This window comes from Equus caballus, chromosome 31, assembly GCF_041296265.1.
Source record: "Equus caballus isolate H_3958 breed thoroughbred chromosome 31, TB-T2T, whole genome shotgun sequence".
Taxonomy (NCBI): Eukaryota; Metazoa; Chordata; class Mammalia; order Perissodactyla; family Equidae; genus Equus; species Equus caballus.
In genome coordinates, this window is record NC_091714.1 from 23,053,299 (window position 1) to 23,077,254 (window position 23,956).

The 23,956-nt window shown below is 42.3% G+C and overlaps 1 protein-coding gene across 32 annotated transcripts in view; it reads left to right on the plus strand.

The window, feature by feature from the left end:
- Window positions 1-23,956, plus strand: part of HIVEP2 (HIVEP zinc finger 2) — a 183,887-nt gene that overhangs the window by 156,874 nt on the left and 3,057 nt on the right. For all 32 annotated transcript variants that reach the window (XM_070256268.1, XM_070256266.1, XM_070256274.1 and 29 more), the window contains 6 exons: window positions 2,744-2,788; window positions 4,044-9,587; window positions 10,532-10,686; window positions 14,140-14,315; window positions 17,546-17,647; window positions 18,443-19,338. In XM_070256268.1, coding sequence (XP_070112369.1) covers window positions 4,431-9,587; window positions 10,532-10,686; window positions 14,140-14,315; window positions 17,546-17,647; window positions 18,443-19,338 — 6,486 coding nt within the window. In that variant the 5' untranslated portion in view covers window positions 2,744-2,788; window positions 4,044-4,430. The remainder of the gene's footprint in view (window positions 1-2,743; window positions 2,789-4,043; window positions 9,588-10,531; window positions 10,687-14,139; window positions 14,316-17,545; window positions 17,648-18,442; window positions 19,339-23,956) is intronic.

Below are 23,956 nucleotides of genomic sequence, written 5' to 3' on the forward strand. Positions count from 1 at the left end.
AGGTGCTGTCCTTATTCATACTTTAATATTTAATACTTTAATACAGATTTTTAACATTTTTTAAATTATGGATTTCTTTGATTCCTAGGAAATGGCCATTTTCTGTACTACAACCGTGTAAAACTCATATATTCTCCCAAGGCCGTGAAAAATTCAAGCATTGGAAATGTTGAAATCAAGTGAAAATATTTAGGAAAACGTATTATTGAAGATGTGTTATTTTAAGTTGTGATAAAACTTGAGACAGTGGAGCTGAGGATAAGGGGTGCAGGGGGGAGGTGAGCCCCTTTAGAACTGAAGGTCAGCCAAAGCTGGATTTGATTCTTGTTCCAACACGCAGCCTCCCTGAGTATCATCCTCGACTGTGGAATAGGTGTATAACACCTGTTGCATCAGGCCGTCTTGGCGCTGTCTGCCAGCATAGCTCTAGCAGCACACGCAGGCCGCGCAGTGCACAGCAGCTGCCACCGCCCTTATCTCCAGCAGTGGACCTGCAGCCGCACGTCAGTATCCTGAAAAAATATTAACTATGAAAGGGGACCTAGAAATTTCTCAGTTCAAACTCCGACTCCCAATGGAGGAAAGAGACAAAAGTTTCTGTCTTGAATTGGAAATACACTATACTTGCATTCTAGAGGATGTTATTTCTTCTCAAAGTCGGACAGAGGTTGTGTCCACATGAACTTGAAATATGTAGTTAAATTAAACAGAAAATTCAGCCAGTTTGGCTTAGATGGTGCTAATTCTTCTTGTGAGCATGGTCGCTGGAGCGGACGGAAGTACATTTGCATTAAAGTATGATAGAGCCGTCACTTTTCTTTCAGTGACTTTTTGCCGCCTTACCTGTAGAGGGATGCATAGGGAAACCACTGTGGGGGGAAAATTCAAATCGATGGTAAAACCTTTTACCCACCCCAAAGTTAGCGTGCTTGTTGTTTAGTTTTTATGATAACTGCATTACAAAATGCAGTGCTTCCTGGCTATTAGCAGAGGGAACTTTTGATTACAGATATCTTGCTACAGGTATTTGGGGCTACTGATGTCTCACCCCAAAGACTTATTGTTCCTGTGGAATTTCCATATTTTTTCCCCTTTCTAAATGCACTGTCTAAATCACAGTGGCATTCTATGTTAGGGAGCAAATTAGACATGGCAGTAAGACCAGTACTTGAGTTTTGGTTTGGGAAATTACAGTACATTTGCATAGTGGAATCTCTTTTATTAACCAATATTTTAGTAAAAAGGTGAACATGTTCATCTTAAGAAAAATAAACAAAAATTAAAAGTCACTAAAAGTCATAAGGTGGAAAATTGAAATCCTTCCCACCCCTTCCTCTGACTCCGTGGTTCCACTTCTGCAATTTAAGTACTGTTAAAAAACTGTTTCGGGGGCCGGCCTGGTTGCCTAGTGGTTAAGTTCTCATGCTCGGCTCAGGTGGCCCGGGGTCACTGGTTCGGATCCCGGGTGCAGACCCAGCACCACTCATCAAGCCATGCTGTGGCAGGCGTCCCACATATTAAGTGGAGGAAGATGGGCACGGATGTTAGCTCAGGGCCAGTCTTCCTCAGCAAAAAGAAGAGGATTGGCGGCAGATGTTAGCTCACGGCTAATCTTCCTCAAAAAAAAAAGCTGTCTGGGAGCCAGGCCTGATTGCCTAGTGGTTAAAGTTCAGCACTCTCACCGCTTTGGTGGCCCAGGTTTGTTTCCCGGGTGTGGACCCACATCACCCGTCTGTCGGTTGCCGTGCTGTGGCCGCTCTCATAGAAGAACTAGGACTTACAACTAGGATATACAACCATGCACTGGGGCTTTGGGGAGGAAAAAAAAAGCTGTTTGGCATCCTTGCAGAAATTTTCTGTTTTTATTGCCTGTTTCTCTTTTATGCAAATGGAGTTATAAAATACATCCTAGGGTGAAATAAGCTTTTTTTTTTACGTTCAATGTAATCTCCTGGTTGAGTTTTTATATCAGTACTTCTGGCTGTACTTCACGTTTGTAAATAACTGATTTTTATGATTTATAAACCATAATTTATTTAAGCAAACCTTGTCCACCTACCTTTGTGCGCTTGTGCAGGTACGTCTGTTAGGGATAAATTTCCAGCAATAGAATTTCTGGGCCAAAGGGAATACGCTGTCTTACTTTGGTAAGCACTGCCACATTGCCTATCCAGGGGACATCTAAGCTCTCATCCTAGTCAATACAGTTGAGCATTGAAGTTCTCAGAATCCTCTGGTACTGTCTCAGCCATTCGCTGTGGAAACTGAGTATCCACTTCAAATCTAATAGTTTCTAAGTTGTCAAGTTTTCCTGAGCCGTTCACAGTGATCTGGAGGACTCCTTTCTTTGCTGTGGTGTAAATTCCCTAAAAAGGAAATTTATTCTTTTACATGTTCAAACCCATAGGTTCAATTTAAAAAACCACTATTCTCAACTTTTTAATATCTAAGGAATTAGAACCAGACTAATTGTGACCAAAAAACTAAGATATTTTGATACAATCATCTTATATCTTGGAAAATATTACTCTAAAGTTTTTATAGTTTTTTCTCTTTATTTTGGACATGTGTCAGTATAAGGTTTACTGCTTCCTATAGTGTCTGCTAAAGCAGTTTCTTGCTGTTGTTTTAAGGACACGTAGCATTGTGAGCTTTATATATAATGAACTTTAAATTGACATTTGTATACAGCAATATGATTTGATGGAACAATTTTTCCTCACTGCATTTATTTTCTACCCAGGAAGCGTCAAGACAATCATCCCCATGAGAACTCTAAACCATTCAGGTAATCATTACATTTTTAAACTGTCCCAAAAGTATGTTTTGTTTTCCATATTATGAAGGTTTTATAATTGTTTTATTTAGATGCACTTTCCTACCTTTTTCAGAGTTCAGTGACAATCTTTGATCCCTATAGCCTTAGTTTACCTCTGCTAATAACTGCTTTTAAGCTATAAAATATATCTATATTTTATGTTAATATAAATATAGATATATATAAAAGATGCTGCTGCTTTATTTTATTTTATATTTTAGTGAGGAAGATTAGCCCTGAGCTAACATATGTTGCTAATCTTCCTCTTTCTGCTTGAGGAGGATGGTCGCTGAGCTCACATCTGGGCCAGTCTTCCTCTGTTTCGTATGTGGGACCCCATCCCAGCATGGCTTGATGAGCGGTGCTAGGTCCATGCCCAGATCCAAACCTGCGAACCCTGGGCCGGAGAAATGGAGCATGCAAACTCAACCACTATGCCACCGGGCCAGCTCTCTGACATTTTATATAGATAAATAACATATATATATATGTAGACACTGATATTAAATCTATACTGATATTGTATATATATCTATTTTTATCTTATATATTTATTAATATATATTTATAGTAATCTATATAGAGAAATATATAGTACACTTCAGCATGTAAGTCATAAAACTTGGTTAAAAATAGCTCTATTTATTTATTTATTGGAGGAAGATTAGCCCTGAGCTAACATCTGCCACCAATCCTTCTCTTTTTGCTGAGGAAGACTGGCCCTGAACTAACATCTGTGCCCATCTTCCTCTGCTTTATATGTGGGAGGCCTGCCACAGCATGGCTTGACAGGCAGTGCATAGGTCCACACCCAGGATCCGAACTGGCGAACCCTAGGGCGCCGAAGCAGAGCGTGCAAACTTAATGGCTGTGCCACCAGGCAGGCCCCTCTAAGTTTATTTTAATGAAGCCTTTTAAAAATCTTAGATTTTGTAAATCGTATCTATCAAAAGTTTTCCTTTAAATACTTTTTTGATCAAAATTTAGGAGTATATAAAAAGGTAACCAAAATCAAGCATTGAAGAGCTTTCTTCTTGTGGCTTAATGCTAAGTTTGAAGTTAATATCCTTTAATTGTGGACTTAATGTGACAGCTGTAAAAAGGACCCTTGAAGTAAACATTGTTTTCAGTGTGTGCGGTTCCAGGCTGGTTATTGAGGGTTGGTTCTGGTTTCTTTCTTGCTCGTTAACTGTTATGACAATCTCCGTGTTTCCTTTTCTTTCAGATCATTTTATCTTAATGAAACTGGCAACTGAACTTTGCTCTAGTTGATGGGCAAAATTTCTCCTGGACTCTTCATCATCCCAATTTCATCCTAGTTGAAAATATTCAAATGCCATAAGAAATCTTTAGAGATTTGCACTTAGCTTCTGGGTAGACATTTCTACAATGGAGAGAACTGTGTTATAGCCCTGGTCCAAGGACATTGTCATCTAATACCCGTAGACTACAGGGTGGGTGTGGAAGGTTGCAAAGAGCAGGAGCACTCAGCAAGTTTGCAGACGCCCTGGAACATGGAAGCAAGCACGCTTTGAAAAGTACGGCTTTGGAGACACTCCATGAGTCTGCACAGCTTTCAAGAGAACTAGCACTTAAGACCTTGTGTAACAAAATGGACACGGGCGACACAGCTCTGGGACAAAAAGCTACCTCAAGGTCTGGAGAAACTGATAAAGCACCAGGTAGATGGAGACAGGAACAATCAGCTGTTATTAAGATGAGCAGTTTTGGCAGTCAAGAAGGACAGCGGCAACCACCAGTAGATCCTGAGCAGATCGCAAACACAGCTTCAGCACAACTCTTTGGTTCTGGGAAACTGGCCTCACCTAGTGAAGTGGCACAGCAAGTCACAGAGAAGCAATACCCACCGCACCGTCCGAGTCCTTACCCATGCCAACATTCACTCTCTTTCCCTCAGCCCTCATTGCCGCAGGGGCTCATGCACAGCAACAAGCCACATCAGAGCCTCGAAGGCCCTCCATGGCTTTTCCCTGGCCCTTTGCCATCTGTTGCCTCCGAGGACTTATTTCCTTTTCCTCTACATGGCCATAGTGGTGGTTATCCTAGAAAAAAGATTTCAAGTCTGAACCCTGCTTATAGCCAATTCTCCCAGAAAAGTATCGAACAGTCAGAAGATGCTCACAAGAAAGAGCACAAACCCAAGAAGCCTGGCAAGTACATTTGCCCTTACTGCAGCAGGGCGTGTGCCAAACCAAGCGTACTGAAAAAACACATCAGGTCCCATACTGGGGAGCGGCCATATCCATGTATACCTTGTGGTTTCTCTTTCAAGACAAAGAGCAATTTGTACAAGCACAGGAAGTCACATGCCCATGCAATTAAGGCAGGATTAGTCCCTTTCACAGAGTCAGCTGTATCTAAATTGGATCTAGAGGCTGGTTTTATTGATGTAGAAGCAGAAATACACTCAGACGGTGAACAGAGTACAGACACAGATGAGGAGAGTTCTTTATTTGTTGAGGCTTCTGACAAAATGAGTCCTGGCCCACCAATCCCGCTGGATCTCGCCGGCAGAGGTGGCTATCATGGGTCGTTGGAAGAATCACTGGGAGGTCCAATGAAGGTGCCGATTTTGATTATTCCCAAAAGTGGGATTCCTTTACCTAACGAAAGCTCTCAGTATATTGGCTCTGATATGCTCCCAAATCCGTCTTTAAATACTAAGGCTGATGACTCTCACACGGTTAAACAGAAACTTGCACTAAGACTGTCAGAGAAGAAAGGACAAGATTCTGAGCCATCTCTAAACCTTCTGAGCCCGCACAGTAAGGGAAGCACTGACTCTGGTTACTTCTCCCGCTCAGAAAGTGCAGAGCAGCAGATAAGCCCACCCAACACCAACGCGAAGTCTTATGAAGAGATCATCTTCGGGAAATACTGTCGACTTAGTCCCAGAAATACACTCAGTGTTACAACCGCAAGTCAGGAGCGTGCCACCATGGGCAGGAAGGGCATGCTGGAATCATTACCTCACGTAAACACCAGGTTAGACATCAAGATGTTTGAAGATCCTGTTTCACAGCTGATCCCAAGCAAGGGCGAAATCGACCCCAGTCAAACAAGCATGCTGAAATCTGCAAAGTTCAACAGTGAGTCCAGACAATCCCAGGCTATTCCATCATCTATCAGGAGTGAAGGAAAACTTTATCCTGCAAATTTCCAAGGCAGCACCCCAGTTCTCTTAGAAGCACCTGTAGACTCCTCACCCCTTATTAGAAGCAACTCCATGCCAACTTCTTCAGCAACTAATCTAAGTATTCCTCCTTCTTTGAGAGGAAGTCACTCTTTCGATGAAAGGATGACTGGTTCGGATGATGTGTTCTATCCAGGGACCGTGGGAATACCCCCTCAGCGCATGTTAAGGAGACAGGCTGCATTTGAGCTGCCTTCAGTCCAGGAGGGGCACGTGGAAGCAGAACACCACGGAAGGATGTCAAAGAGTGTCACAGGTTCATCCTTGAAGGAAAAGAAATTGATTCCTGGGGACAGGGTTGGGTATGACTATGATGTCTGCCGGAAACCCTACAAGAAATGGGAAGATTCTGAAACACCAAAGCAAAGCTACAGGGACATTTCCTGCTTAAGCTCCTTAAAACACAGCGGAGAGTATTTCATGGATCCCTCGGTGCCACTGCAGGGAGTGCCAACCATGTTTGGAACTACCTGTGAAACTAGAAAACGCAGGAAAGAGAAGAGTGTAGGAGATGAGGAGGACACCCCTATGATCTGCAGCAGTGTTGTAAGCACGCCCGTGGGCATAACCGCTTCAGATTATGACCCCAAATTGCAGATGCAAGAAGGCGTAAGAAGCGGGTTCACCATGGCTGGACAGGAGAACCCTTCTCACGGTCACTCTGAGCGCTTTGACCCAGCTCGACCCCAACTGCAATCTGGAAGTCCGTCTCTTGGGTCAGAGGAGTCGCCCTCGGCCGCTGATTCAGACAAGATGTCAGACGTAGCGGGCAGGAAACCTCCTGGAAATGTGATTTCTGTGATTCAGCACACAAACTCGCTGAGCCGACCCAATTCGTTTGAGAGGTCTGAGTCCGCTGAACTGGTGGCTAGTGCGCAGGAGAAGGCCTCCTCGCCTTCTGAGACCTGTGACAGTGAGATTTCAGAGGCCCCGGTGAGTCCCGAGTGGGCCCCGCCCGGGGAGGGCGCAGAAAGCGGAGGGAAGCCGTCCCCGGCTCAGCAGGCCTGCCACGCGCAGCCCAGGCTGGTCCGCCAGCACAACATCCAGGTTCCCGAGATCCGAGTGACCGAGGAGCCTGATAAACCGGAGAAGGAGAAGGAAGCCCAGAGCAAAGAGCCAGAAAGGGCTGCGGAGGAGTTTCAGTGGCCCCAGAGAAGCGAGACCCTATCCCAGCTCCCTGCTGAGAAGCTGCCCCCCAAAAAGAAGCGTCTGCGCCTTGCCGACATGGAGCACTCCTCCGGGGAGTCCAGCTTTGAATCCACGGGCACGGGCCTCTCTCGCAGCCCCAGTCAGGAAAGCAACTTGTCCCACAGCTCCAGTTTCTCAGTGTCCTTTGAAAGAGAAGAAACCATCAAGCTGGCTGCGCTTCCGAAGCAGGATGAGTTTGGGAAGCATTCAGAGTTTCTGACTGTCCCCGCTGGCTCCTACTCATTGTCTGTCCCGGGCCACCACCACCAAAAGGAGATGCGGCGCTGCTCATCCGAACAGATGCCTTGTCCTCACCCAACTGAAGTCCCGGAAATTCGGAGCAAATCGTTCGACTATGGGAACCTGTCCCACGCTCCGGCGGCAGGGGCGCCGGCCTCCGCGTTGTCCCCGTCGCGGGAGAGGAAGAAGTGCTTTCTCGTGCGGCAGGCCTCGTTCAGCGGCTCTCCCGAGATCGCTCAGGCCGAGGCCGGTGCAGATCTGGGCGTGAAGCAGGAGCAGATGGAGCAGCTGCACGCCGGCCTCAGGCCCGCGTGGCACCACGCCCCGGCCTCCGTGCTGCCTCCTCTCCAGGCGGAGGACCCGGGGAAGCAGGTTGTGGGTCCTTGTGCCCAGCTGAGCTCAGGGCCGCTGCACTTGGCCCAACAACCGATCATGCACATGGACAGTCAGGAGTCTCTGAGGAATCCTTTGATACAACCAACATCCTACATGGCAAGCAAGCACTTATCTGAGCAGCCACATTTATTTCCACATCAAGAGACTATTCCATTTTCTCCAATCCAGAATGCCTTGTTTCAGTTTCAGTATCCTACGGTCTGTATGGTTCATTTACCAGCTCAGCAGCCTCCCTGGTGGCAGGCACACTTCCCACACCCGCTGGTGCAGCACCCTCCGAAGAGCTATGGCAAGCCTTCTTTCCAGGCGGAGATCCATCCTAGCTACCCCTTAGAGCATGTTGCAGAGCACACTGGAAAGAAACCCGCTGATTACGCACACGCGAAAGAGCAGACTTACCCGTGTTATTCAGGAACTTCAGGGCTACACTCAAATAACCTTCTTCCAAAGTTTCCATCGGACCAGAGCACTAAGTCCTCCAATGCTCCCTCCGAGCAGGTTCTTCAAGAAGATTTTGCCTCGGCCAACACTGGGCCTTTACAGTCCTTACCGGGAACGGTGGTCCCTGTCAGGATCCAGACCCACGTCCCGTCCTATGGGAGTGTCATGTACACTAGCATCTCTCAGATCCTTGGGCAGAACAGTCCTGCAATTGTCATATGCAAAGTCGACGAGAATATGACCCAAAGAACACTGGTCACCAACGCGGCCATGCAAGGGATAGGCTTTAACATCGCCCAGGTGCTGGGGCAGCACGCAGGCTTGGAAAAGTACCCCCTTTGGAAAGTCCCTCAGACCCTGCCCCTTGGCTTGGAATCCTCAATCCCCTTGTGTTTACCTTCCACCTCCGACAGCGCTGCCACCCTAGGGGGCAGCAAGCGCATGCTTTCTCCAGCCAGCAGCTTAGAACTCTTCATGGAGACGAAGCAGCAGAAAAGGGTCAAAGAAGAAAAGATGTATGGACAGATTGTGGAGGAGCTCAGTGCTGTGGAGTTGACCAACTCAGACATCAAAAAGGATCTCTCCCGGCCCCAGAAACCCCAGCTGGTTCGACAAGGCTGTGCCTCTGAACCGAAGGATGGCTCACAGTCGGGGTCGTCTTCCTTCTCCTCACTGTCCCCCTCCTCATCACAAGACCATCCGTCTACCAGTGTGCCCTTGAAGGAGCCGTTCCCGCCCAGCTCCAGGGCACCCTCTCTGGGGCAGAAGTCCAGCGGGCCTTCTGAAAGCAAAGAGTCCTCAGATGAATTAGATATTGATGAGGCAGCTTCTGATGTCAGCATGAGCCCCCAGAGCTCCTCACTGCCGCCAGGAGACAGTCAGCTCGAGGAGCAAGGAAAAGGCCAGAAGCTGCCTGTTGGCATGCTTGTCCACATGGCTTCTGGCCCAAGTGGGAAAGTGGCAAACTCAACTCTTCTTTTCACGGATGTGGCAGATTTCCAGCAGATTCTTCAGTTCCCCAGTCTACGGACAACTACTACTGTGAGTTGGTGCTTCTTGAATTATACAAAACCCAATTACGTGCAACAGGCCACCTTCAAATCCTCGGTTTATGCTTCATGGTGCATTAGTTCCTGTAACCCAAACCCGTCAGGATTGAACACCAAGACCACTCTGGCTCTTCTGAGGTCCAAGCAAAAAATCACCGCAGAAATTTATACTCTGGCTGCTATGCACAGGCCTGGAACCGGCAAGCTCACGTCGTCAAGTGCTTGGAAGCAGTATGCTCAGGTAAAGGATGTTGTTTCTGAAAACATTCTGTGTTGTGGACTTGACTCCTGAGCAGAATACATAGTGAAGGGCGTTTGGTCTAAAAGATACAGGTAAAGCAAGGTCAGAGTTGGGGGAGTCCTCTGCAGCACTGGCCCATGGGTGAGAGAAGCCGCTGACCCTGAACTTAGTTCTGAGGGTCTCAGGAAAGTCTTAAACACGAAGTAGCTCCTTCACCAGATGCCATGAAATTCTCCCGCAGGTCTCATTCCTCCGGGCTCTTCTGTCTTCTGACCTGTGTCAGTGACCCAGCAGGTCCACTTTTCCTTTCATGCGAGGGCCTCAGGAAATTGTGAAATGGGACGTAGGACAGGGAGTGGATGCTGAAAGGAAGGAGACGTGCAGGGTGTCAGGACTGGACTTTGCAAACTTCAGAGGGTTTGTTCCCACAGACAATACTTTTTACTAAAGTTTATTTTCTGTATATCTCTCTAAAATCCCATTTTTCCAAATGATTAGCTGGTTTATCCCTACGTGAACAATTAATGCCTTACACATAAGGTTTTTAAAATATTAATAATGGGCACTTTGGAATTTATGCTAAATTATTAAAGAAGCAAATGGAGGATTTAAAAGTATATTTTACTTATTTCAGTTACCATTTTTCTTCAGTATTTTGAGAATAATTCCTAAATTAATAGAGATTGCTTTAATTGAAGGTTTTTATTAGTGCTGCACAGTGCTAGTGGAGTTTGTTTTTTTTAAACTAAATGTTGAATTTATTCTGTAGAAACTGTCATTCTGTTCTGATTTTATCCCTCTTGTCCTTGGTTTTATGTAACCAGCCCCTGGCCGTTGAGCAGGAATTTAGGCTGATTTTCAGAGATCGCAGTAGAGGGGCCATGCGGGCTTCCTCTGTGTCGTAGAGAAAGCACATGGACTGATTCTCTCTTTGTGTCCCACAGATGAAACCGGATGCAGCCTTTTTATTTGGCAGCCAACTCGAAAGGAAACTAGTGGGAAATATCTTAAAGGAACGAGGGAAAGGAGAGATTCATGGAGATAAGGATATTGGATCCAAACAAACGGAACCAATCCGAATTAAAATCTTTGAAGGAGGGTAAGGTGACATACGTGCAAATGTAAACCATTCAGTCATAAGTCAGAGTAGATGGTCCCACTTGTCTGCATGGAAGCGAGAGTATCTACTCTTGTTGGAAGTGTAAAGCAAATTCCTTTTCTATTCATGTGTCTGAAGTCTGGCTGGTAATACATAGTGAGTTCATGTTCTTGCTTTCATGACTTGTCTTTTAGTGAAAATGTCTCTGTTCTGTATGGTTCGAGCCTCTGCCTTAAATTTTCACACCTCTAATTTAGTATGAAGTTGACTAAATTGGTGGACTCTTGATGTTGTCTAAATTTGTTCATTCTTTAGTATTATTTTTATGGGTATTTGTTGTGTTATTGATGGACGTATTTTTATTCTGTGCTTACAAAATTGCAAGCACGCACACTGCACACTCATGTGTAATCCTAGGAACTAGTTAATTTATTTGTTTGTTTTAGTGCTTTTATTATTACCTGAACTCCAGACTCCATTGGGATGTCACCAGTTCCATCAGTCCTCTGTCTGTGCCAGGATGTGAGCTAGGGTACCACATTGCATTTAGTTGTCTTATTTCCCCAAACTCCTCTGGTCTGTGACAGTTTCTCTGTCTTTAGGAATTTCTTTTTAAATATTGAATTCTGAGCTGTAGAAACTCAAGTAAGAAGGTTCAAAGACTTTGTCATCTATACAGTTAAGAAAAATTACACATACCATGTAATGTCTAGTTTTAGATTTCGATAGAAATGTATCGTCAGTCCAGTCACATGGGAGAAAAGGCCCAGACTTTTAAAATTTTTAAGTTAAAAAATTTTAAAGCCACTAACCATATTTGGGGGATTACGATGTAACTAGCCTTATCTCTGCAACAGATCTATAATTTACATATTTCCATGAGCATGAATTTATTCCAATTATATTTTGAGGACAAAATGTTATCTTCTTCACTATAAAATGTTGAATGTTTCGTGGTATGAAATGCTGCTTTCTCACATGGATTTACCAGTTTGGAGATGGATTATTGAAGTTGGTCCCCTTTTCGGTTTGGCCTTCTTTGATGGATGCCTAGGATTTCCACCACTAAAACCACAGTTGTATGTAGTTATGAAGCTTGTCTCAGTATTTTTTGACATTCCGCATTTTTTAACACCAACAAGAGAAATAGAGATTTTAGCTTTCCTCAGATACTGAGAGGTCCCTGTGACCGAATCAACCCACTATTCCGCAGTCTTCTTCATCAGTGCACTTGTACTAGATTAGTGAGACCGTCGCAGGTCCTGTATGCTTTGGGGAGCACATCTCCAGTAACGAGGGACACACGTGAAAAAGCATATGTGAACGTTTTGATGATCCAACAGGATTGTGCCCTCGTTTCATTTCTTCCTCCTTTCCTTGTGCCATGTATGGGCTCATCCCAATCACTTCCTAAGCTGGGACCCATCTTCTGCCTGGTGAGGAGTTCATTCCAACCAGTGCGTCACCACCTCTTATTTGGGTGACTACAAAGTTATAATTTAAAAAAAAGTATGACTGACCAAAACTTCAAATATATGTGTTCCTTATATTATCTAATTCATAGATTAGTAATTTAATTAAACATATCTTTTAATTATTTTTTCAAAATCTGTTAATTCTCGTGTCAAGTAGATTCATGGGTCTGCAGAACTGTTGAATGGTAAATATTTTATTTGTACAGATTTTTCTAATATACAGTTATATTTTGTACATAATTTTATTATCTTTTCATTCTGGAAGCAAGTTAGTCAACTAAGACATTAAAAATAAAATGATATTATTTGAAGAGAAAATACATTCCCCATCAACTATGACGATGGGCTCCAGTAAGCTTAAAGTATACTTCCCTGAAGAAAACTAGCTTTCTATAAAATTGTTTGTTTTATTCTTTATTCCTTAGGGAATTTCATCTGGTTAGGGGCAGAAAATAGTGAAATTAAATGGTGGAAGATATTTCACATCTTTAAGTTCTTTTCTACTTTATTATGAAAGACAATGTGAGATAAAAGTATGAAGTTCAAAATAATTTTGAAGAAAAAGTTGATGTTGGAAATTCCTTATAAGAGGGGAAAGATTTAAAAGAGCAAAGCATACAACATTGACAATTCATATTTTTGATACCACTTAATTCTCACCTGGTTTGGTACTGACCAAAAAGTAGATAATGTTAAGATTAAATAGCATCCATAGGAGTGTTAGTATTTAAATATGTGGATGGATTTTCTCTCTTAAAAGTCCTTCAGAGAATTGGATGAATGAAGTTGAATTTGCTTTCATTCCTCATGATGGATTCGCTTGGACAAAGTAAAGAAGTTTGCAGTGCTCTTAGAATGTAAAAAAACTGTAAATCTACTGCCTTTAAGTCAATCCACAGTGAATTAGGGTGTTTTGTATGTCAGTTTACCTTCTGAAGTTATAAAAAGAATCCCTTGAAAGGAATATCTTTTCAAGAATGACGTTTGACCATAGTTCTAGCCTAGCTATGATTTAAGAGATGATGATATTCACTGAATTATTCAATAGAATGCTACTTTTGCTCTATGCTAGATCACGTTTCATTGTATTCTAAACAAAATGTGTTGGTTGAGCCCTGAGTAAATTTCTTGCATTGGTTATCACAGTGAATACCTAAGACCTTGTTCATCTGGTTTGATTAAACTGGATGACCTCAGACATCTTTTCCAATCGCTCTATTAAATCCTTCTGGAAACAAATGCAAATTTGATTGAAAAGTAGAATCTCTAGTTTTCATTATCTAACAGTACCTTCCAGAAGCTATTTGAAATTTAGACTCCACTTTCAAACAGATTCGTGGTCCTTGGGAATAGCAGATCACATCTGGAGACATCTGTAGACAACAGTTGGTGAGCTCAGCTCAGTCTGTGCAAGCTAGAAATTTCTGAAGCACTCTTGTGCCAGGTTTGTAATAATAGAGTAGAAACTTGCAAGGAAGAATTATATTATCAGTTATATTTATTTTAGCAAACGTAGAGGGGTATGTGGGTTGTGCGTGCACATCTTAGATGATGTAATGTTAGCAACTGATGTATGCATGATGATTTTAATATGTTGGTGTAACTTTTTGGATGTTTCTTGGTTGGAAGCTATCCTGGAATCCAGAGGTAGTAAGACACAGCTCTGCAACTCTTTGAGGCTTATGTAAGCCCATTTGAATGTCTCTACTGAATCCATGTACATATTTACACTTAATAGAACAGCCAATTCCATTTTGAACTCCATGTAGAAAAAATTACATTTTGTTTACAATGGCACATTTGTTTTCCAGTTCTTTCAGGCATTGACTGCATAAATTTCGTAGGCTTCGGAGGGTTAAATCTGAATGATTGTTTGTAAAAGACCTCATAAAAATTTGCCATGAAAATGATTAGCTTTTGGTTTGATACATAACGTACTAGTGTTTGAAAACACACTGGCTTCCCCTTTTTTAAACAGGTATAAGTCAAATGAAGATTATGTTTATGTCAGAGGACGTGGACGTGGAAAGTACATTTGTGAAGAATGTGGGATTCGCTGTAAGAAGCCGAGCATGCTCAAAAAGCATATTCGCACTCATACTGATGTCCGGCCTTATGTATGCAAGTTGTGTAACTTTGCCTTCAAAACGAAAGGTACAGGTCTGATTATTTTTTTAACAGGAAAAACACTTTTTTTTATGGCTACTTTGAATTCTGAATACCATTTTATAACTAACTTTCATTGACAATCAGATGGTTTTGTTTGTGAAAATATGACCCCACAAAATGTATTTTCTCCCTCGTGTAAGGGATCAAAGGATGCACATGAGACAGTGAGGCTCCCTTTATGACTTAAGTAAGAGCGATAGACTTCGGTCCAGGCCAATTGTCTCCAAAGGAAATGGCTAAGAACTGCCTGCAAAGCTATTACTTCATGTTGGAAATGTTATGTGGTCTAGATAATCTTTGCACCAGTGTTGAAATACTGCAGGGAGACAATCCATGCAGTGACATTAGAACAGCAAGGCAGCTGCTGGGAAGAAAACATGTGCCCGTGGTCAGTTTCAAGATCATAAATAATGTAGAAATCCACAGACTCCCGGGTGGGCCCTCCATCCACAGTTGCATTAATTATGCATAGAAATTTGATAGCTTGTGTTCTGTGTATTTATCAGCACAGAGACAATTTCTTACTCTCAGGCCACAACTGATAATCTCATAAAACTAAGACTTGCCTTGAAATGATATTCTGTCTCCCTTGCCCCCCCCCAAATCTATTTTTAACAGGTATATTTATATGAAAATATTTTACACAAGGAGGTTGCTTTGATTATATTTCTATCTGAAATCATTAAAATGTTCATAAGCCCAGAGTTCTCAGAATGCAAACAGTAGTCAGTTAGGGGTGGTTGGACTTTTGTAGAAGTCTGTTTACTGCTTACTGTGGAAATGGCTCCTTAGACACTGCTTCACTAACCTCACATCATTTTCCAAGGTTTTCACTTTAAATTTGCATACCAATTCATCTGCTCCACTAACTATCAAGAAAAATAAACATCAAATAAAATAATCTTTGGTAGAGAAATGTGTGCCTATTTTTCTCTTGTTGCCTAAATCCTAAATTGTCTTTATTGGTTTGTCAGAAGTATAAATGTGTAGCCTTTCAATATATTTGTTTCTTCTTTATTAAAAAAGTATCTATATTACAAGTATACTTCGTTTGAAGCCAGTAAAAGGGTGAGGACTCTTTATTTGCATTTCAAAAGAGAGAAACATAAGGTCCTTTAAATACCGTGCACTTCTGCACAATCCTTTTACACAGAACGTCACCGAGAGACTCCCTGGGAAATAAGAAAATATAAACTGGTTTTAGGAAATACTGCAAATCCGCCAGCAGTTACAACTAAGACAGCTTCACTGGGCATGTGAGTTGGGTACATGGATAGCTGTGTGAAACATTGGGTGAAGAAATGTCACTTTGCTTGATCTTTTTTTTTTAATCGAATTAAATTTGGCTCTGAACTATTGTACTGGAGTTTCAGCAGGAAAGAATTTATTCTTGGTCATTATTGGAGTTTCCTTGTCAGCCTTCGGGAATGTGCAAATGTCTCGGAATCTTAAAATGAGCAAACTCCTGTGGGTTCTCACTTCCAGCCGAAGTGCCAGTTGTCCGCTGGGTCGCTCGAGGGCAGATGGAGCGCTCTGGTAGGGCTCTGGCTCCTCCAGGCCTGCACTGCTCTTCCAGGTGCCCCCACCCCTCCTCCCCTCTCCTTCCTGGAATCCTTCAGAAGTTCAAGACTTCAATAAACCAAAACCAGGGCGGGGGGTTATTGTAGAGCCATGCTTGTAACTGCAAACCTCTCCTGAAGATGAGAGCCCAAAGCCTGCCCACCTGCTTGAAACAGATGGAGAGAAAAATATAGAAGAAACACATAGTAAGACAAAATAAATGATCCTGACACGACATCCACACCCATCCACATAGGCAGATTACCTGCACCCTTGCAGAAGCAGATGATTTCCATTAATTTATGGATAAATTAACTTAGAGATTTTAGAATTCTTGATGATCTGTCTACAGAAGTGTTTGAGATCTTTAGAAAAATTGTAGATATAATTTTTTGATAAAGAGGAGCGGTAGGGGCCTGGAAATATTTCTGGGTTTGGAGTTATCAACATAGCACATAAAGTTCATAGGTATATAAGCAATAAGCAAAATGTTAAGTAAAAGATAAGGTAATATAAGTAAAAAAAATAAACTACAGTGTCTCAGTTTAGAATTGTGGTTCATATGTTACATTAATAGTAAGCTAAACACCTCCTGTACGGGGCACAGACTATTTCCAGAGGCTAAGAGATTCCTCCTAGATTCCATGAGCCTAGTCTTAAAAGTAAAGCGTTTGCTGATACTTTGCTAAAGCAGCATCAAAGGACATAGATAATAATATGGCCCTTACAACTGACTTAGTTCCTGGATCTCTTTTGAAAGTTATATATATGACATGGAATAATATATATATATAATTTCATAGATCCTAAGTCAAAGGTGATTGGATCAGTATTTCCAAAATTTCTCACATTCCATATAGTAATTCTATAACCCTACAGAATCACACACATAAGTATGTATACGTATAATTGTATATATCTATATCACCACTGTAATACATATTTGACACAAAAACCTTTCCTTTTTCATAGAACGAGAGTTTCCATATAAATAAAAAGGGAATATTGCCACTCCAGAACTTTAGAAACTGCTGTCATAAAGTTTGCTAACATATGCCAGGCAGATAGATGCTGAATACTGAGAATAATGCTCCCTGTAAGTAGTTAGTCATGTTTTGTCCCGATCTTTGAGTTCATTTACAGGATTGGCCCTAACATTAGTTTTCATATTTTCTTCTTCTGACTAGTGAGGCTCCTGTGGGTTTAATCTATATCTGATCAATGCCAGAAGGTCTGGGGTCCAGTAGGTGTTTTGATGACAGTATTTCATTCTGAAGTTTCTCCAAAATGTGATCCAGCTTGTGTTGTCCTGTTTATATGGAGTCCTAGGAGGCTGGCCCACTGGGTCTGAAAATATTAGATCCCTTCCCAGCCAGGAAAGCTAGAGATTCCCAGTTGTGCTTGGAGCCTACTCTTGCAAAGATGTGGCCATAGTCTTCTGCAGTCTTCTGGAATGAAGAAAACCTGAGATTGGGCCAAAGCTCTCAGGGGTTGATATCTTCAGAAACCAGATTGTTCCTCTTAAGTTTGAGGCAAGGGCTGGTGGGTAGAAACAAATCTATGTTATCAACTTAGTTCATTTCACCTTGGATTTTGGAGCAGTCATCCCATTTTGGTAACCAATTAATTTCTCTTTTTTTGGCTGTGTTTTCTAGGAAACCTAACGAAGCATATGAAATCTAAAGCACACATGAAGAAATGCCTGGAGTTGGGAGTCTCCATGACATCAGTGGATGACACAGAAGCTGAGGAAGCAGGTATCTCATCATTTAGTTGACTGACCTCTTCATTATGCATGCTGGAGCTTTGTGGCTGAGGTGGTGAAATAACTTTAGATATTTTTTAGAAACTGATGATATTTCATTTTATTAAATAGTAAATATAACAAAGGAGTCTGACACATTGAATTACTCAACAGCTATGAAGAAATAAATGCATTTCATTTCTGACGAAGGGGGAGGAAAACGGCATAGTATGAAAATACTTCTATCCAGAACCATAAAGCAAACCTAATTGCACTCACATTGTGATAGTGACTTAAATTTCTTGAAACTTTTTGGGAAATTTGAAAAGCATTTTAATGTGTTACTTTTCCTATTAAGAGGAAATCTAGTAAGAAAAAATTCATCATTAACCTTAGTAGAAAACCTGAGAGTTGGCCAAACCTTCTGAGATACACCACTTATATCTAAGTTTATACCTATAGAGACAGATTGTTACTTTCCTTTTTCCTTTAGCATCATCACTGCCAACATTATCCATACCCACTTATTAAAGGTTTTCTGGGGGTGATGTGATGTTTGAGGTATAAGGTCCTACTCTGGAGTCCTTATTGTTGGGTGAGGATGAAACCAGATAGGTACATAAAAAGATAAGAACCAATGCAGGGTCACAGAGGTAAGTGCCCAATGAGTGTTACAGGAGTTCAGAGATGGAACTATCTCTGGGGGTTGGGGGATTGAGGAAAGCTTTTGGAAAGAGATAGAACTAAATTAGCTCCTAACCTTGATGTTTGGATATTGATCTCCACTGTCTCTGTTCACTTGTTTCAGAAACTATGGAAGATTTGCACAAAGCAGCTGAGAAGCATAGCATGTCCAGCATTTCAACCGATCATCAGTTCTCAGATGCTGAAGAATCAGATGGTGAGGACGGAGATGATAACGATGACGATGATGAAGATGATGATGACTTCGATGACCAGGGAGATTTGACACCAAAAACAAGATCAAGAAGCACCAGTCCTCAGCCTCCTAGATTCTCCTCCTTGCCAGTGAATGTTGGCGCCGTACCCCATGGGGTTCCTTCAGATAGTTCCCTGGGGCATTCTTCATTAATCAGCTATTTGGTTACTTTGCCAAGTATTCAGGTTACTCAGCTGATGACACCAAGTGACTCATGTGAAGATACTCAGATGACAGAATACCAGAGGTTATTCCAGAGCAAAAGTACAGACTCAGAACCAGACAAAGACAGGTTAGACATCCCTAGTTGTATGGATGAAGAGTACATGCTGTCTTCAGAGCCAAGCTCCTCTCCGAGGGACTTCTCGCCCTCAAGCCGCCATTCCTCACCAGGATATGATTCTTCACCCTGTCGAGATAATTCACCAAAGAGGTATCTGATACCCAAAGGAGATTTATCACCCAGAAGACATTTATCACCTAGGAGAGATCTGTCACCCATGAGACATCTTTCACCAAGAAAGGAAGCTGCGTTGAGAAGAGAGATATCACAAAGAGAGGTTTCACCAAGAAGACATCTGTCCCCAAGGAGGCCAGTGTCACCTGGGAAAGATATCATGGCAAGAAGAGACCTTTCTCCCAGGAGAGAGAGAAGATACATGACCACCATAAGGGCGCCATCTCCCAGAAGGGCTTTATACCATAACCCACCGTTGTCCATGGGGCAGTATTTGCAAGCAGAGCCAATTGTATTGGGGCCTCCTGTAAGTATAGTTGACTTTCTCTTTCTAACATAAGTCAAAGCACATTGGAACCTCTTGATTACGTAGTAGTGTGGAATTTATTATAGCGTGGGTATCTCTCTTGGGGAACAGTGAACTTGGTTTCTAATGTAGCAGGAAGACATTTCTATCCTATGCTATTGTCAGTAGCATGGCTGTGGCATTACTCCGAGTGTTGTGTTGCATCAGAGCAGTAGTGCCTTTCCAGCTGGGAATGGAGGAGGCCTTTTTAAATGCTTTCTAAGCTTAGCTAATTATAGACATGAGCTGGAACCTTTACATGAGGAGGAAAGGTGAAGTCTTTGGCATGACATGACTGCAAAGACAGACACTCTCAGGGACATTTAGGTGTCAGTTATATAACTTTGCCAAGTAAGAATTCTGATTCAGGCATTAGCCTTGGCTTTCAATCACTTTTTCTTTTTTTTTAATAAACTCATTACCTTGCCCGGAGTGAGTGGACACATGAAACTGGTGAGGACCTAGAGGAGAGCTTGACCCCCACAGTGTGTTTGTAAATCAAAGGCGTGAACATACATGTTTTTCTTGCCATTGCTACCACCTCTTGCTACCAGGAATACTTCCCAAGTGAGACGGTGGCCCAAAGAGCGTGGGCAGTTGGGCGAGCTGAGGGAGAAAGTATAAGACAAGGCTTCTGTGGTACGTCCTCGTTATAAAGCAAGATAACAACAGTAGCCATCACAGATTAAATTAAGGCAGTACCTTTAATGCACATCCATAGAAAAGCATCTGCCCTGCCTCATTCCACAGCTCAGTAGACCTTGATATCTCTTTCAGTTTATGTAGGATTTTAAAAAATGAATGAAGCAGGCTTAGTGTAGACGAGGAATGATCCTTTTTGAGTTGGTTTGTTTTAAATGTGTTTTTTGTGTCCTGGTCTCTTCTCTTTGCTCTGGGTTTCTGTCATGTGGATCAGCACTATCCTTTAAGCCAAAGGAAGTGCTGCCAGCTCTAAGCTCTGTCTTCTCACTGCCCTTGTGGCCAGGTTCCTCCTCCTCATCACCTTTTAGGTCGTCGTTTTTAAACTTAAAGAAAGTTCCTTGCTGCATTCCCCTCCCCGACCCCCAACACTCTCTTCACAAGCCTGCTACCAACTTAGTCTTCACGGCAGTCACTGCAGAAACATGCAGAGCCCTCGGGACATACTTTATTTGCCAACCTAATAATTTACCAAGCTCAGAAGAAGATGTACGTTTCCATGGGTTTTTGTGTCTTGGCGGTGCTAAGTGGAAAGGAGGGATCTTCTGAAGTTTACGCCATTGCGGCATAACTAGAGAGCCATAAATCCCTCGGATGCTAGGATGCCATATCTGGGGTACAACATGCTCTTTCTGGTATAGACCCAGTGATGCTAGGGTAGCATGTGAGGTGAGGCTTTCCCGTTCTGGCTTTGGCCGGGTGGATCTAGACTATGGTTTTTGTCAGATGTTGGAGCATATCCAGTTGACTTCAGTCACAAAAAATAAGCCTTTAGTGCCAACACACTATTGCTATTAAAAAATAATAGCAACTCACCGTCAGCTTGGGCAAAGGAACTGAAGGCAGGGACTCGGGGAGTTCATCTCATGTTTCGGTCTCTGCCCAGAAAGTTGTTGTTGGAAGGAGATTGGTTTTGTTAGTCACTGGTTTTTTTTTTTTTTTTTTGGTACCAATTCACCTGGATATTTAATAGAATTGTTAAATGTTACCATTTATGAAGCCAAGTGTTGAGCCTTTGGTCTGTTACCCAGTTTCATTCTCTTGAGAGCATTTGGACCCTCCACGTTTCATTCACATGATATGAGGAAATAGGTCTGGGATCCTCCCTGAAGCAGGGACAGTTGGTCCCCGCACTTCCCTTTTTGTGCTTTATCAACCATTCTTGAGGGGCAGAAGAGGATTTTCATCTTTCCATGATGTGCGAACAAGATTCTTATAGCCAGCGGAAAAAAGAATTGTTGGAAATTCTATCAGCAATACCTTGTCTTGTTGCTTAACTTTGACCAGTGGCTCACAGGACAGTGACTGTGACGTGAAAGGACCTTGTAGCTCATTGTGACACATGCATTTTCTGGTTCAGGCTAGGTAGTAGGACCCAGGGAACAGGTTTGGAGGAAATGATATACAGTCACTGAGATCCTGCTATTCAGCTGTTTCTGCACTAATACCCTCTAGTTAGTTCTAAGTTTAACCTGATAGACAGATGGATAGATGTGATAGATAGACAGACATAGCTAGATAGAGGTAGATGATATATAGATGATGGATAGATGCATAGATAGAGCTCTAGAGATAGAGATGATAAAATATTAGATAGATACAGATATAGATAGATAGACGAGATCATTGATGATAGAGAGAAAGAATAAGAAGGTAAGAGTCTTATCCGTTCGTTCAGTAAATAGTTTTTGAGGGTCTATTGTGTGTGGCTCAAGGATGATGATGAAAGTATATTGTGGTTTCTGGCCCCACATAATTTTTAAACAAAAAAATTTCCTTTTCCATTTTCAAAGTTTGGATAGATACATAGCAAGGAGACAGAGGAAGGCATGTCCCGGTCCTTGGTATGTGGCGTAGACGAACATCATGTCTAGTGAAAGAGTCAGCATTCAGTTTTTCCCCTTGCTGTCTTTGTGATCTTGAACAGGTCACTTCCCTCTTAGCCATAGTTTCTTAATCTGTTCCTGGCAGCCAGGGAGGTGGGCCAAGTAGATTTCCATCCTTGAAAGAACTTGCCATTCAGCCGTATGGAATGCAGGAAGCTGGCAGCCTCCTGCTGTCTGCACTTTGGGGATAGGGCTCAGTTGTCAAGTCAAACCATGTTCTCCCTGCAGCCCCCGGCCAGTGACTGAGCCCGGATCAGTCACAGCTGAGCACCTGTTTCCTCTCCCCTTTACCTTCACATGCATTCACTCCCCTGTTCCCTCCCCTCACCCCGGCAAAGGCCCTCTTGTGCTCCTGCCTCCTTAGCATTTGCTTCTTGAGGACATGCTGACACTGATGAAAAGATGGGTGGGCAATATATCTGGAACATGGGATATATGTATAACACATATGTACGTATATCTACAGACACTTAACACAACTCCCACATGGATGCCTTATTTATGTTTCCATATCGAGATTTTTCTTGCTGAGATTCAAGTAAGATGGGAGTTTGTTCACCGTATTACAATGATTAGGCCCAAATTACAAAACAAAATAGGATTGCAAATGGAGTAAAACCAAAGCAGAAAAAGCTTTATTGAGTGTTTATTTGGAGGATGAGGAAGGGGTGACTGGGAGGAGAGAGGATGTATGGAAAGACCTGGCAGCGTCTGGAGCAGGGGAAGTGGTTACATGGTAGAAATTGTACTTGTAACCTTTCTTCTGTGGCTGTGCTCATTTATTCTGACCAGTAAAGGTCTGAATATGAAACTTTTATTTTTAATACAAATAAAGTTCCATTGGATTTTGAACGTATTGATATAGCCCAGTTGTAGAGGATACTTTGTCACTCCCTTCGTTAGCCTGAGTCAGGGATCTCATGTCCGGGACAGCTCTCTCTCTGGCTGCCTCACAGACCCGCATTCTGATGAGGGGTGTGCAGTGGATGCCGTGGAAGAGCAACCGAAAGCCAAATGGAAAAATTACCAAGCTACGTTTTACTTTAAGCTTTGAATATGTGATAACTGTTGATTAAGAGAAGACTTGTTTGGTTATGTTCAAAGATTATTATCGTAGGCGTCATAGTTCTGTCACCCTGACTGGTGGGTGATGAGGGAACCACACTTTTTCTAAACCAAAGTGAATAGAAGAGGCATATTATTTTGGGAGCGTTTAAATGATTCTTTCTCGTACCATGAAGTTCTCATCTTACTTCCCTTATGAGGTCCTTGTGGCTGTAGGGTTGATAATTACATGATTTCTCTCGCACTTCCAGAATAAGTCATTTGTTTCTACCTTAAATCAGGTGTAGCCCAGAATAGGGTAAGGGCCAAGCATGGCACAGAGTAGGAGAGAGGATGTATGATTTATTGTTCCTGTGACGGTCTCACAATCTAAATAGAACTGGATGAATCATTAATGAAATAGAGCATACCTTGAGTTTTAGGACTGAAACATCCTTGAAATGAATTAGAACATTTTTTTTTGGTCTCTCTCCTGGACTACTTGACAGATTTCTATCTATCTGATTTTAAGTTCTCAAAAAATGAAAGTAAACTGAGTCCTTTTAGATGACAATCCATTAAAAGCATGAACCTCAGTAATTGAAACCTGATTCATCTCATTAAAACCTGATAATCTCACAGTCTGTGTTTTGTTACAGAAACAAGTATACAAAATAAATTCTCCATTGTCAGGATTGGGACCATGAAATCTGGAATTCTGGCCCAAAATCATAAGTATCCTTAATTCATTAATTGCCAAGAAGATATTTAAGTGGAAATAATAATATAAACAGAGGAATTAAGACGTAATCATCTTTGGGTTCCCAGCTGTGTAGTTGAATAAGAGTTGTAACTATTTGAAATATTTAGTGTTAGCTACTTATCTGATGGATGGACGGTTTCCTGAGAAAATCTGGCCTTGGTTTGTGATTTGATGAAGAAGCTGGTCT